This window comes from Rhagoletis pomonella, unplaced genomic scaffold (assembly GCF_013731165.1).
Source record: "Rhagoletis pomonella isolate Grant_MI unplaced genomic scaffold, Rhpom_1.0 Rhpom_scaffold_00013, whole genome shotgun sequence".
Lineage (NCBI taxonomy): Eukaryota > Metazoa > Arthropoda > Insecta > Diptera > Tephritidae > Rhagoletis > Rhagoletis pomonella.
The window spans coordinates 3,869,660-3,884,821 of NW_023458567.1; the positions used below are offsets into that span (position 1 = coordinate 3,869,660).

At 35.2% G+C, this 15,162-nt stretch overlaps 5 protein-coding genes across 7 annotated transcripts in view; 4 read left to right on the forward strand and 1 right to left on the reverse strand.

Annotated features, from left to right (window-relative positions):
* Positions 1-3,497, reverse strand: part of LOC118748526 (polyubiquitin-B) — a 3,912-nt gene extending 415 nt beyond the window's left edge. Inside the window, exons 1-2 of one of the 3 annotated variants that reach the window (XM_036483038.1) lie at positions 3,278-3,497; positions 3-1,026 (exon numbers count right to left, since the gene is read on the reverse strand). In XM_036483038.1, coding sequence (XP_036338931.1) covers positions 3-1,013 — 1,011 coding nt within the window. In that variant the 5' untranslated portion in view covers positions 1,014-1,026; positions 3,278-3,497. Of the gene's footprint in view, positions 1-2; positions 1,027-1,094; positions 1,118-3,277 lie in introns of those variants that run through there. The other 2 variants (XM_036483039.1, XM_036483040.1) reach the window with 2 other exon arrangements.
* The window catches only part of LOC118748525 (peroxisomal targeting signal 1 receptor), a 22,486-nt gene extending 8,755 nt beyond the window's left edge, over positions 1-13,731 (forward strand). The window contains exons 2-3 of the mRNA XM_036483034.1: positions 10,129-10,132; positions 13,720-13,731. The gene's annotated coding sequence lies outside the window, so the exon portion shown is untranslated. The remainder of the gene's footprint in view (positions 1-10,128; positions 10,133-13,719) is intronic.
* LOC118748524 (gamma-tubulin complex component 6) overlaps positions 5,669-15,162 on the forward strand; it is a 38,038-nt gene continuing 28,544 nt past the window's right edge. The window contains 2 exon segments of the mRNA XM_036483033.1: positions 5,669-5,836; positions 5,925-6,353. The gene's annotated coding sequence lies outside the window, so the exon portion shown is untranslated.
* On the forward strand, positions 10,536-11,727 carry LOC118748527. Its single transcript, XM_036483041.1, has 3 exons — positions 10,536-10,842; positions 10,932-11,129; positions 11,225-11,727. Exons 1-3 carry the CDS (start codon positions 10,824-10,826, stop codon positions 11,566-11,568), a joined length of 561 nt encoding a protein of 186 aa, XP_036338934.1. The 5' UTR covers positions 10,536-10,823; the 3' UTR covers positions 11,569-11,727.
* Positions 12,934-13,727, forward strand: LOC118748530. The gene is made up of 2 exons (XM_036483045.1): positions 12,934-12,987; positions 13,045-13,727. The coding sequence occupies exons 1-2, from the start codon at positions 12,934-12,936 to the stop codon at positions 13,285-13,287; spliced, it is 297 nt and encodes a 98-aa protein (XP_036338938.1). The 3' UTR covers positions 13,288-13,727.

Here is a 15,162-nt window from a genome sequence, read left to right on the forward strand (position 1 = left end):
TCCTTGTCCTGGATCTTAGCTTTGACGTTCTCAATGGTGTCGGATGGCTCAACCTCCAACGTGATGGTTTTACCAGTTAGGGTCTTCACAAATATCTGCATACCACCACGAAGACGCAGGACCAAATGCAGAGTAGACTCCTTTTGGATGTTGTAGTCAGACAAGGTGCGGCCATCTTCAAGCTGTTTGCCGGCGAAGATCAAACGCTGCTGATCTGGGGGAATACCTTCCTTATCTTGGATCTTGGCTTTAACATTTTCGATGGTGTCTGATGGCTCAACCTCCAAGGTGATGGTTTTGCCAGTTAGGGTCTTCACGAAGATTTGCATACCACCACGGAGACGCAGGACTAAATGCAGGGTAGACTCTTTTTGTATGTTATAATCGGACAAGGTGCGGCCATCTTCGAGCTGCTTGCCGGCGAAGATTAAACGCTGTTGATCTGGTGGGATACCTTCCTTATCTTGGATTTTGGCTTTCACATTTTCGATAGTATCGGAAGGTTCAACCTCCAGAGTGATGGTTTTGCCAGTCAATGTTTTAACAAATATTTGCATACCTCCACGTAGGCGCAAAACTAAATGCAATGTAGATTCCTTCTGAATATTGTAGTCAGACAATGTGCGTCCATCCTCCAACTGCTTGCCAGCGAAAATTAAACGTTGTTGATCTGGTGGGATTCCTTCCTTATCCTGAATTTTAGCTTTGACATTCTCAATGGTATCGGAAGGCTCAACCTCCAAAGTGATGGTTTTTCCCGTCAAAGTTTTGACGAAAATCTGCATGCCACCACGTAGACGAAGAACCAGATGAAGTGTAGACTCCTTTTGGATGTTGTAATCGGACAAGGTGCGTCCGTCTTCCAATTGTTTGCCGGCAAAGATTAAACGTTGCTGATCTGGTGGAATACCCTCTTTGTCTTGAATCTTGGCTTTTACATTCTCAATAGTATCGGATGGTTCAACCTCCAGAGTGATGGTCTTGCCAGTCAAAGTCTTCACGAAGATTTGCATTTTTGAAAGAGAGCTGCAAAATACACGAACAAAATAAACAAATCGATTAGTTTTTTTAATATTTTAGTCGTTTAGACCTACAGATGTCGAAAACAATCAGCCAGGTAACAGCAGAAAATGCTGCTTTGTTTATAAATACATAAAACATGCAAGCCTACTTGTCGACGAAATAGCCATAGATTACTTTACAGATTAAAAGACAAATGATTGAACACTTGCTACGATTGCTTATTGTAATTCCAGAAAGATCTATTCGATGACTCATCCTTTTTTACACTATCGAATTTTCAGCCAGAAAAAATACAAGCGATTAATTTAATATAGATGTATGTATAAGTATATACAGTGGTGGAAAAATAAATAGGGACACAGTTTTTCAAATTTTGCCTATTTTTTCTTTCGTTTATTTCAAATTTATATTTTTTTTTTATCTTTATCTAACAAAAACCAAATAAATTCATATTTCAAACTTTGTGCAAAAATTAAAAAAATTCTGCTAAATTTTCAACTTTTTAATCCGATTTTTTTAGAATTTTTTGAGTATGTAGTTTTATAGCCCATTAAATTTTAGTGGAATGAAGTGCAAGTTTTAAGTTGCTAAAAAATCGCATTTTCTTCCATACAAACGACAATTTTTTTGTATGAAAAACAGTGTGTAATACATTCAGAATAAAAATTATAAAAAATCAACGCGATTTTCCAGGAACTTCAAACCTGCACTTTATTCCATGATACAAATATTTATAAATATTTATATCATGCTTTATTCTACTAAAATTTAATGGGCTATAAAACGCCATAATCAAAAACATTAAACAAAAAATTTAGGCCGTTTTGCGAAATTTTTGCATAGTTTGAAATATGAATTTATACGGTTTTTGTTAGATAATGAGCTATACTTTTTATAAAGAACATAATAAATAGTACACAAAGGAAAAACAGGAAAAATTTGTTAAAATGTCGGGTGCCTATTTATTTCTCCACCACTGTATATACATACTATGTATATGCAAAGTGAGTAGCAGAAATGAGAGCACGGTGATTTTTGTTGAATATTTGCAAGGTTTTTTAAGAATTATTTTTTTTGTAGGTTTTTCATAAAAATATGGTTCATGCTTTAAACAAAACCATACACATAAATCAAACTTTATACAGGACTAAGTAAAAATTTAACAAATTTTTATAATTTCCATTTTTAACAGATTTTTTTGGAATTATTTTAAGAATGCAGTTCGGTTGCCCATTAAATTTTAGTATAATAAAGTGCGAGTTGAAAGGGTTGCAAAATCGCGTGGACTTTTAATTTTTTTCGATATATGTACATACATATGTAAACATGAATTTCTTATCGTTTGCAAAAAAAAAAATACAAAAATTCAACGCTTTATAAATTGAAAAGAAAAAAATGCAAAAGCCGTCAGAAAGAAAAGGGAAATGTTTACTTATTTGTACGATTTTGCGGGGCAGAGGGGCGTGGCTTAGGGATTATAACCCTCACTAAGTAAAATTCTACTTTGTTGCCGAAGAAGAGGCTGAACACCTTTTGCATGTTTCGTAGATATTTTTTGTTTGCAGCTCAGCCCGGAAATTTGAAAAATATAACATATTCCCCACCGACATTATTAATAGATTAGTGCCGATATAGTAACTTTTTATAATAAAGCGTGAACTCTTGCCTACAAGTGTGTGTAAAACCTTTTTGATTCGAATCACGCGTTTGGGCACAGCAACCCAAAATCGTTGTACAAATATATGAACAGTTCCAAAGAAATATTTAAAATCAGAACGATTTTGCAATTCCAAAAAACAAAGTCGAAATTTTAATGAAAAAAATTGTTAATTTTGTAAGCGCTGTATAAAGTTGCAGTTTCATTTACATTGTTTTGGCTAAAACAATTTATGAAAAAAAAAATTTTTTAAATTTACTTTAAAAACCTTGCAAATATTTAACAAAAATCACCCTGTACTTATTTCTGCTCCCCACTGTATATACATAAATATGTATGCTCATTGAATCGATGAGCTGCGATTGGCTCATGCATTGAATGGGCACACGACGCCATCTTGCAACTCTATGCAAGGCGAAAAAATCGATCGATTTCACAAGCGCAAGGCAAATTGCATGTAGACACAATTCTACTTTTATTCAACTGCCCTCCTCTCCCAAAACGAAAATTTAGTTTATATAAATGCACTTCTCACAATTTTATTAAGAAAAATTTGCAACTTCTATAATGCATATGTATTTGCATAACTCAACTCACCTTAACCTCTTTTTTTACACAGAAATTGGTTTTTCAATATAATTAATTGATGGTTCTTCTGCTCACGTTTGCTTATTTTCTTAAAAATATTTTCTTTCCCTTTATATATATTTCAAAGCTCACTAGTTTTCACAGAAAATTATCACTATCAACAAGCGCTGGTAAACCTCAAAGTGTTTAATTCACAAATGTCTAATATCGTTTAAGCAGTGTCATACAAATTCTCCGTATTTATAGCAATGGGCGAATATAGGGGAAAATATATAATTTCCTTTATCTGCCTGGAAAGTTGGGCGCAATGGCCGCTATGTACAACAAATAGCACATTTACTATCCCTCTCGCACAATTTTTGTTCGGCTTTCAATTTATTTGCGATTTCCGCACTACTTTATTTAATCGCATTAAAATCTTTGCTTACTTTACGAGTTTAGTGTGTGGTTTGATCGTGACATATGAAGTGCAGTTGAAATTTGTTGGAAATAATTGTTTTTACATCACATTTGCCAACTGCGTATTTGTGAAAAATTTATTTTCATCAGTTTTCTATCTCTTTCGCGTGAGTGGGATATTTTTCGTGGAGTGTTGGTAACTAGCGCGAAGCTGCGTTTCTTGACTTCTTCCATGCATTTACGTAACTTACGGCGCGTCTACATTGGACAATGCTTTCAAGACAATGAAGATAAGCGTATTAAGCGAAGCGCACATTAGCGCGATTCTATCGCTGCGAATACTTTGCGAATTCAGTTGTTACCTTCGAATCCGCAAACGTGCGCACTTGCGTGCTTTTTTCGCGTCGAATTCCGATGTACAATTCACTCAATTTTCCCTTTTTTCGTGTATTTTTGTACTCGGCGTGTCCAAATCGTACAAAATAGTGTTATTACGAACGTGCTCTATTAGTTTTTGTACATCAGACTTTTTTTCTTTGAATTTATTGCTATGACACATTTCTTCCTCTTCTTTGACGCAAGCCGCGTTTCGAACGCGTCAAAAGAGGGGAACATTGAATGTTCGAAAAATTCGCACCCACAGAATTGTGCAAATATATGGGTGGCTCATTAAAATATATGGGTGGCTCATTAAAATATATGGGTGGCATTGTTGTAAATTATAGCTCTGCGGATTCGCAACGTGTGAATCGTGCTAATGTGCGTTTCGCTTGTCGCAGAACTCCATAGGCAAACACCGATGGCCTAACAACTGTCATTTAGACGAGCAATATGATTGCAAGTTTTTGTGTGTGGGCACTTTGATGTCTTGAAATAAGAATTTGCCGCATGACGCCACTAGCCAACATTCTCTCAATTTCGGTGTGTAAAACTATTTAAATCTTTAAAAACTTGCTGAATAATTTCCTAAAATGTATTCATAAATAATCCAATAGGGAACAGATTTTTATTTTGATTTCATCACGCTTTCTTTCAAATGAAAATATGGCTGTCAAACTATTTTGTGACATGGTTATCACGACATCAGTGTTTTCCTGTGGAGACAGGGCCTTAAGTTGTCAAAATTGTTGCAATGGAAAAGTATGCATGTATTAGTGAAAAAATGTGCATGGATTGCTATTGTCATGACAGTATTGTCCGGTGTAAACCCTAAGTTAGCTATGATCCGGTCCTTTTCGTGAAAATCCTGTAAAAATGTCAAATAGCAAAATTACTCTCTATAGTGAGAGTAAAAAGAGAGTTGCAACCAAAAATAACGGAAACAAAAATATGACTTTCCTGTAAAAACGTCAAACAGCTTATCGCTTGACTCGTTTAAACGCCGCAAGTGCCGTTCGGCGTGAACTTTATATTTTAATAGAAAAAATAAAGATTTCCTTCACTCAAAATCATTTTTTTTTTAATACAAAAGTTAATCCATAACAAAATTAGACGATTAATTATGTGCCACCTTGTACAAAGTTTATATAAAGGGACAGAAAATAAAGAGGGAAAGCTGTTTTATTATGTCACCTGTTTATTGCGCCATGAAAGGGGCCCATTTCAACTAAATATTAGACTGAATCCTGTTGTAGTCCCCGAATATTTTCTTTTTTTGTAGTTAAATGTTGTCTATTAAATTGTTCGGCAGAATGTTTTTTTTTCAAAATAAAATGAAATTATTTGCCTATTCAGTTTTGGCATTTCTCTTAATAAAATCCCAGTGATCACTTTCGTTTAGCGCTTTACAACACTGCCAGAAAAATTTTTCCACTGGTCAGCAAAATATCCCAATAATGCCCCTGGAAATTATGAAATTATCTAGATAAGGTATGTACACATGTATATGTACAGATATATGTATGTACGTATACAAATATATAAAAATAAATTTCCATATGTTTCTATGTATTTAGCTAAGTACGTTTATATACATATCTATATATATGTATATGGCTACAACTATATATGTACATAGATATGTATGAAAGTAAATAATTTATTCGTAAAACACAAAAAACAGCTGATACTGGTGTTCTGCTTATCGTATATTGCATTAACTGGCGACGCTGCTTATCTAATGGGAAATGGAAACAATTAAAATACGTGGCGAGGGCACAGTCTGCTTATGTAAAATGACTACATATTCTTGTACTTTCCAGAACTGTAAAACGTAACGTATTATAAATATCATAACTATTTTATTTCCAAACCACAGGAGATGAAAGTATATAAATTGCGCCATTCCCACGACAATTGGGTCTACGTAACCGGAGCGACCCAAATTAATTCCCAAAAACTCCTGTGGAGGACTCATGTTGAGGCGTCCACTTCCAAGGCTATGAGAGCGCTGATGATGTGCAAATGTCTCGTGATGAAATACTGGGGATGGACCCCATCATGATTGTATGTACGAGCAATAATAACTTTTGTGGCAGCGGCTTTGGCTTCCATCACTACTCTAGCAACAGTAACGCAGGTTTCTCGCCAAGATTCAATGTCTGACGTGTTTGTATCACTGAACCTAGGAGCACATGTCCGAAGGTAGCGCTGGAAATAATCCTTGAACTGTAGCCACTTCATCTTACTGTTGAACAAGCGGCAAGGCGAACTCTCCTAAACTTCGCGAGTGAGCGCTTTGCCAAAGGTAAGGTCCCATCTTCTAGGAACAGGGACAAGCTAGACTCGCAAGCTCCTACTAGTGCGCAATAGACGTATAATAGACTCTATTGATATCTACATACATACATATGTACATACGTATCTATTTATCTATCCCCTAAAGCGCTGCAAAAAACTATGTACACACATACGATGTACAGATGTATGTATATTGAAATTAAATACATAACAAAACGCATTCGTTCAATGAGATCGACACAAATGACCCTCCACCCCACCACTATTTTACTTACATACTTTTTCTCTGCTTACGCTTTATTTGCTTGTTAATTTGCTTTTGTTGTAATTTTCACGTTGCATTTGCATGTGAAGAGGTACGAATTTTGTAAGTTTTATAATTTTCTTTTTATTAACGAAAAATCAGACGTAGAATGTTTCAAATAAGCTTAAACAAAACAAGTTAGAACTTTAAAATTTTCCAGTATATTTTTTGAGGAGTTATCCATGGAGTTATCAATAGTGAATTTTCCAATATCTATGGATATCTATGTACATATGTATGTATTATATGCAAATTAGGTAAAGGCAGAATTAAAAAATTTTTGTGGAAAAAGTAGAAGTCGTCGTGTATGATGAAATTCGCAGGGGGAAAACGATGATGTGGCGCTCTTGTATCTACTACAGTATTTATACATATCGTCGGTGATACTGCAAAACGGTCTATGTCTATTAGTACCCTTGACACTTAGATGGTCTCTTACTTGCACCGGAATGCATCTGCAAATCGTTACACCCTAAAAAACGAATGATAAAACTGACTACCATTGGCTTATGAAGATAAACGATTGCCAGAAGCGAATCGGATACAGATAACAGATCAATTAAGCACCAAAGGTAATAAGGACATAGAACGTTTTGCAGACATATATGTATATGTATATATGGATGCGCTTTGTCTGCATCAAGATAAGTAGCAAATACAGCACAAAGCATTTTGGTCACACAGAAACCAATGAACGCTGGCATTGTGATCCGCAATATCTTTGACGCTTCGTAGAGGAAGCGCTTTGTTTATTATTTTTGGCAGATGTCCATATGTAAATACCTCCATACGCCTCCATATATTTACTTTTTGTTACAGATATACATACAAACATATATACATACATACATATATATTAGCGTGGGCCGAAAATCCGCTTTTTTGGAATTTTGATTGGTAATAGCAGAACCATAAAAAAAAACTGTGGGAAAGATGAAATTTTTGGTTTATATCTTAGGCTCGCCGAAGTCTATCAAAGTTGAATGTGCTAAAAAAAATAAAAATTAATAAATAAATTAGATAATTATTATTTTTTTACTAAAATTGCCACTATCTTTGGAAGTATTAGTCCTACATATTTGGTATATGGACCTTTTTTGCAGAGGCTCGAAGTAAGCTAAGAGAAACTTTATTTTAGCACCTGAACTTTGATGGACATGGGCGAGCCTAAGGTGTTGACCAAAAATTTTAATCTTGCACACAGATTTTTTTAGAGCACAATGAACCATATTTTTGATATACATATATACATACATACATAGTTACGGAGATCAGTGGGTAATTTTGGAAAACGAGGCATGGTACCTCCCATACAAACTGAAATTCTCAAATCGCTTTCCTATTGAACCCCTAATACTAACGTCCTGAAATTCGACACAGCTATTTATGCTATCAATAACATACTTATGGAAAATTGGGATTTAGGCCCAATGTTGACAAAAACCCGTGTAAAACCGCCGTTAGAGAAGGACACTAGCACAACTTCGCTCCGGCTACTGCAGCAGGTTAAACTCCTACCTGAGTAGATTGAATGAGGATGTGCCAAATGAGTGTCCGGCGTGCGGAGAGACCCCACATGACGCGAAACATCTCTTCGCATGCCCGGAAAACCCGACAACCCTAACGACCTTGTCCCTGTGGACCAACCCCACAGAAGCTGCGCGCTGAGATACCAACCGTCCTGGGCGGGGTTGTTGTAGCCGCTACAACAACAACAACAAGGATATATTTAGTCTGTTCCAATAGCAGTCCGGTTTACAGGATTTAGTCAGAACTTACAGGAAGTCGTTCCTATTGACATAAAACCTGTAAGTGGGAACACATTTGAGAGAGTAACTGAGCAACTGTTCCTAGTCAGAAGTTACAGGATTTAGTCCGGAGTTTTTTTCCTGCAAGTTCATGAAAAGTGTCAAACGATCAGCTGATTTGCATGTGCAGGCTAAAACAAACAGCGGTGAAAGCAAAGTACCTGGTTAGGTTGTTCCTTTGAACTTCGGAATAAAACCTGTGGAACTGTCAAACTACAATTTTACGCTCTCAAATGAGAGTAAAAGAAGAACAGATGCAGAAGTGCATAGGAACGCAAAAAGCACTATTTCCTGTAAAAACGTCAGACGGTTTGTTTACATATCATTGGTACTACACTGATTTGGCTGAAATATCACTAAATAATTATTAAAATCTATACATATTCAAATATTTCGTTGTTTACTTCCATTTTTTAACAAATATAAGGTTCTTTGCTTTCACCGCTTTCTGGTTTTGTTTGCACATGTAAATCAGCTGATCGTTTGACACTTTTCATGAACTTGCAGGAAAAAAACTCCGGACTAAATCCTGTAACTTCTGACTAGGAACAGTTGCTCAGTTACTCTCTCAAATGTGTTCCCACTTACAGGTTTTATGTCAATAGGAACGACTTCCTGTAAGTTCTGACTAAATCCTGTAAACCGGACTGCTATTGGAACAGACTATTTATGTCAATAGGAACGACTTCCTGTAAGTTCTGACTAAATCCTGTAAACCGGACTGCTATTGGAACAGACTAATTATATTTTGTTTCACACCTTCGATGTACTTTTTTTAACCTCTACCGATTCTGATGAAAATGTGATGGAAGTGTAGTTTTTAACCTTCCAAGGGGATCTCCGACCAAGATAATCGAATAACGCATTTACAGTCTGAATTGGTATTTGTTTAACATATAGACAGTGAGGAACCGATAGGCATCTCATCTGTACATACAAGTACATATGTATGTGTATTTGTTATAAAAGAAAATTAAGGTTTATTTTTTTCTTTATGATTTCGAAAGCTACTGAAGAAATTTAGTTTTAGGTTTCCTGTAAATTCGCCATAAATTTTGGTGGTGGACTTCAAAATCGTAATTCGCATAAAAGAGTCAATATTGGTGACAAGCAAAATTCTAAAGTGTGTGAAAAAAGATGTCGAGTTTCGACAACCGAGCGATACTTGTATACATAAATGTACATACATATAAGAAATTAAATAGGCAATAACCGCAATGATAAGCTGTAGAACAATAGAAATTTCGTTCTAGAAGCGTTTGTTTGCTCGCGTTTTTCTTCAAGGCCGATTTAACAAAAAAGGCGATTTTTTAAACTGATAAGATTATTTATATGCCTGAGTTCAACAGCATTTGAATTGAACACAACAACTTTATATTTTTTGTCTCATTTTCTACATCTGCGCCTTCCTCAAGGTAAATAAAATTATAGTTAAAAAACTAAAAACACGCTTTTACTACAATAACTAAAAAGTATAAAATAATTTGTAGATATAGCGATACCATTTAAGAAGAACCCTAACCTGATTTAATTTAACTTTTTTAAATTAGCTAAAAATAGGATTAAAGTGGTCTATAAATTATTAAATAGGTCTAGGCACGTTACCGAAGATTTTGTGACCGGAAAATTGTATTACCAAAAAATGTTGCCACTTGCCACCGCGATTCTAGGTACGTTGGTAATGCAGTGAAAATATCTAGCAATTCAGCTATGAAGATTTGTGGAAATTCTTGTACTGCATATTTCACGGGGCAATATTTTGTTACCAGGTTATGAGATGGTATCCAAATTTACCGGTTACAAAAGCGCGCAGAACGCAAAAAAGGTTTAAAAATTGACAGACACTTTAATTACCGGTTACAAAATTTATGTTACCAGCGCAGAATTGGCCTGTAAATCAAAATAAAAATCTGTTCTCTATTGGATTATTTATGATTACGTTTGAGGAAATTATTCAGAAAGTTTTTTAAAGATTTAAACGTTTTTAAACACCGAGGGAATGTTGTCTGGTGGCGTCATGCGGCAAATGCTTATTTCAAGACATCAAGGTGCCCACACACAAAAACTTGCAATCATATTGCCCGTCAAAATAACAGTTGGTAGGCCATCGGTGTTTGCCTGTGGAGTTCTGCGGTAATGACGGCTCAATGGGCTAGAAATTTCAGTTTTCAAAAAAACATCGATAATGGATACATCGACTATTTATACACCGAGTGTAAAATTTACGATGCATCGATGTGTTTCCGACATTCCTAATTCCAAGCGACGTTTGAATGTAAACCGTTACATTGCTCAAAGCGCTTCGGTTGCAGAAATAAATTAATCCTTGACAAATTAAGTTAAAATCTGTACAATAAACAAAAAAATGGCTGCAAGGAGAAATGGTAAGTTCCGCTCCGTCAAGCACTAGCGCGGTAGTTTTTGTGCCGCTCGGAAAAGCCCCACGTATGTTGACCTTTTTCCCTTTGCACAGGTAAAAATCGCTCTTCGGCAAAGCTTCGCAGCTTTGGTCCTTTGTTAAATCAAAGGCCCACACAAGGCCTCTTGGCTTACAATTCATGGCAGGCGCAGGTGTTCATCGAGATGTTGGGCACAATGCTGACGGAGCAGGAGTTCAGCGATGTGGTATTACAGCCTATCATCGAAACTTATGCGCGCTTTGTGCGAGAAGGTAATAAATGCATATTAATCATGTGAAAGGGATTTTACATAATTAAACTTTTTCGACGATTAAATTGTAATATTTTTATTTTCTTTGCTGCCTAGCACGTCGGAATATTTGGTCATTGTCGTTTAGCCACCGCCTGATCGTGCGCATGAAATACCTCCGTCATGCCCAGCGACTAGTTGAACTATTGGGCGCAATTTTACCATGGCGTCAATTTAACAATATGATTTTAAATCCAATCATCATGACATTTATAGAATTATATGCAAAATTTGTTTTGGACATATCGTTAACCGGTGATGGTCTGCAAAATAGTAAAACATTGATCGACATTGATTGGAATTGCACAGTAGAGGCTTTTTCGTCCACACCATATCGAAAAATTCGTTTAAATGAAAGCACTTGTGGTAATTCACGTTCTGAGTTGTTGCCGTGCGATTGAGGGACATAGGGCATTGCACTAATTACGTTTTATAAGTATAACATAAGCTAATCTTTTAGGAACATGAACACTTCCTTGTAAAAATAAAGTAGCTTTCAGCTTTTGAAAGTGTTACAATTAAATTGTATTAGTTTTTTCGTTGCTTTTCATTCTGGATTTTATTAAAAAAATATAAAGGAGAGAAGAAATCTATTTTCTATGAAAATTAACGTGTCTCGAAATATTTCGCGAGTGGGATGGTTGACAAAATTGGCCAAGATATTTTTATTTAAATATTCAAAAATTAATTTTCTTTTTAATTTTGCACTGATTACATATGTATACGCTAATTGAAATCATAAAGCCTATATAATGTGTAAAATATATTAGTGGAAATTACTATTATTACCTATCAGTTCATATCTGCCAACCCAATATGTAGGCCAGGAAAAAATAGACAACAAAACGTTTTCACATTCCCTTGGCTTAATAATAATTTTTGAACATTTAATTAAGTATATCCTGGCCGGGATTTTTTCTGCCAATCCACTTGGGGAAATATTTACTAACACGTTAAATTTCATACAAAACATATTTCATCCATTAACCAGATTGCTGAAGGTCGTGCCTTATTCGAATCTTAGACTAATACATATGTACTTAACCTTATAATATTATGTAGAGCGGGTCTCGAATCGTAACATAAAGAGTAAGTTCACGTATGTCATAATCCGAAAAATGTGTTTTTACGTGACGACTAATACGATATCGTATGTGACGATTATATAGAAAAACGTTATATGAACAGATTAAAGGAATTGTAATTTTTAATTTTTTTAAATTTGTTTGAGCAAAATCGGACTAGTGGTTCTCGAGTTACGTCAAAAAAAGACCACCAAAGGTGACAATTTCCCCTATATGATAGTAATATATATATCTCGATTCCTAGACGTGACCCAGCGAAACGCCGGGACACGTATAACTTGTTTTTGACCGATATAACATTTCCCGTTGGTTTCATCCCATCCCGATTTTGACTGTTGTTGTTGTTGTAGCAGCATACAAATTCCCCAAAGACTTTTTGGGGAGTGTTGCTGGAGTGACAGTCCTTGGCCAGATATAAATCTGGGTCGTTCCGGTTACGTAGACCCGACTGTCGTGGGAACGCCGTTTTTGACTGTCGCATAGTGTTATTAAAAGTGCGATATTTTTACATCGTTTATAAAATACTTGAATATTTTACAGACTGCTGGGGTAATGAAAAATCAATTAAATATTAAAATCTTTATAAGAATTTGTAATTTTCCTTTTAATTCATTTGTAAAATAAACACATTTAAAAGGAAATAGTGCCATTTTCTTAATCCTAAACACAACTGCATTCAGGATGTCCAATTTCCATAAATTGTTCAATAGTGAAACTATCACTGGACGAGCCAACGTGAGTAGTAAGAAAAACGTGTCACTCGAGCCTAACACTAACTAAACGTATTGGCAGGTTGCCAAAGCCACATACGCCTCATTCGCAGTGCTCTACATAATGCATCGCTTACGAAAACGCTCAAAAGCAAGCCATAGCGATACACAAGCAGCAGCAGCAGCAGGCAAGAGTGTGACTGAAGGTACATCTGATCCAGAAATTTGGAAGGGCGAACTTGGCAACGAGAAATCTCCGGCGCCACCTGGAGATGATGGCGATACAAATGAAAGCGCTATAAGCGCTGTAAGTATCGGCAACTAGAAGTGATGGAATTGGCGGTGGAGAGGGTGTTGAAGGAAGAGCAGATGGCACGCACAATCAAAATGTCAAAGTGAATTCACGTGAGCACGAACCCTCCGTGGTGGATGCAGTCTGGGGTTGCGACATCTAAAGGCCGCTTTGGTTAAATATATTTTTAGAAATTTTGAATGCACAATTCAAGGAGAATTCGTACATATAAGTTGTACGTATATCGCATGTTTAATAATATAGGTATATAATTCAAAATTTTCGTGTTTTGACTAAAGTTCCCAAAAATGGCGAAGATGTGTGCCTTTCTATGTCTTTTGGTATACCGAATGTATGAATTGTTCAAACTTTGATATCGTTTTCCCACAAAATTGAAATTTTGAAAAAATATTGTAAAATATTTTCATATGCATATGAATTCGCCTTACAATTATTTATTGGAAGCAAGGCATATTATTCAGGCAGGTTCCGCAATTCACTTCCGAGTGAATTTCGACTGGAGTTGAAATTCAATCGGAAGTGAATTACAGAATCTGCCTGATTTTTGATATGCAGTATACACATAGTTAAAATAAATTTAGTTTCAAAAGAAATATTAGTTTTTTAGCCTCTGTCAGTTCTCTTGTGGACAACATGCGTACATATCGTCGCCCTTATGATAGCAGCATGAATGTCTAAAAATGAAAATTTTGGGAAATCAAGTTTGGAAAGTTTTTTGACGACACTTTATGTACATAATTGAAATTTGAAAAAAAAACGTGGTTTCCGTGGACGCATGGTACTCTGGGTTTTGGTATAACATAGAACATCTAAAGGTTAATCAAGTTAGCCTAATAACTCGAGGCTGATAAATTTGCACATTCATGCTTCTTGCAAAGAAGATACGATATGTCTTGTGAAAGATAATAGGGACGCGATATTTTGGGCAGTTTTTGCTACTTTTCTTACGTTTGTTTAATGTTTATTATTTTTAATAAAAATACAGCTCATTACCTAACAAAAACCATATGCATATGTAAGTCCAAATTTCAAACTTTGTGGAAAAATTTAAAAAGAAATAAAAAAAAAATCAATCAATTATTAGTCTTTTGTTCAAATCTAAGGCATTTTAATTAAATGTTTACCTTTCCCTTATAAGTAGGTAATTATACTAGTTAATAACGATGCAGTGTACAGCCGATTGGCGTAAATGAATGAATAAATAAACAATTTTACAACAAAAAACTTTTTATTAGGAATTTTTGGAAAATATATGTATGCAGTTTATAGCCCATTAAATCCTAGCTTAAGAAAGTGCAAGTTCCAAGTGGCTAAGAATTCGCGTTGATTTTTGATATTTTTTTTTTGCGGATGGTGTTATTATTTTCATCCATACAAAAAAATTGTCGAACACACTTTATAAGAAGAAAATGCGTAAACCCTCACAAAAAAAAAATTATTAAAAATTACGCGAATTCTTATTAGAAACTTGAAACTTGTACTTTCTTAAACTAGAATTTAATGGGCTGTAAAACTGCATACTCAGGTTTTTTCTCAAAATTCTTAGTAAACTGATTGTTGTTGTTGTAAATTATTCTACAAAGTTTGAAATTGGGACTTATAAGGTTTTTGTTAGGTAATGTACTGCATTTTTACAAAAAAAAAAAAAAAAACATACAAACAATACAAAATTAGCCAACATTTGTTAAAATGTCGTGTGCTATTGTTTTTCACATGATGATATATAAATACGTAAAAGGCAAGTTTTTATGCATAATGCTATTCTAGAAAAATCTTTAGGCTCTTATTTCGGGTTCGGATGGGGCATTGGTTCCAGCTCATGGTATTTTACCCGACTCCCGTCCAAATGCCCTAGATCTAGATAAGACATTTTTTTTTTTTAACTGG

Coding starts and splice junctions, on each gene's coding strand:
- LOC118748527 (XM_036483041.1), top strand. Junction 11,130..11,224: donor TGCGCGCTTTGTGCGAGAAG/GTAATAAATGCA, acceptor TTTGCTGCCTAG/CACGTCGGAATATTTGGTCA.
- LOC118748530 (XM_036483045.1), top strand. CDS start 12,934: ATGTCCAATTTCCATAAATTGTTCAATAGTGAAACTATCACTGGACGA. Junction 12,988..13,044: donor CTATCACTGGACGAGCCAAC/GTGAGTAGTAAG, acceptor ACGTATTGGCAG/GTTGCCAAAGCCACATACGC.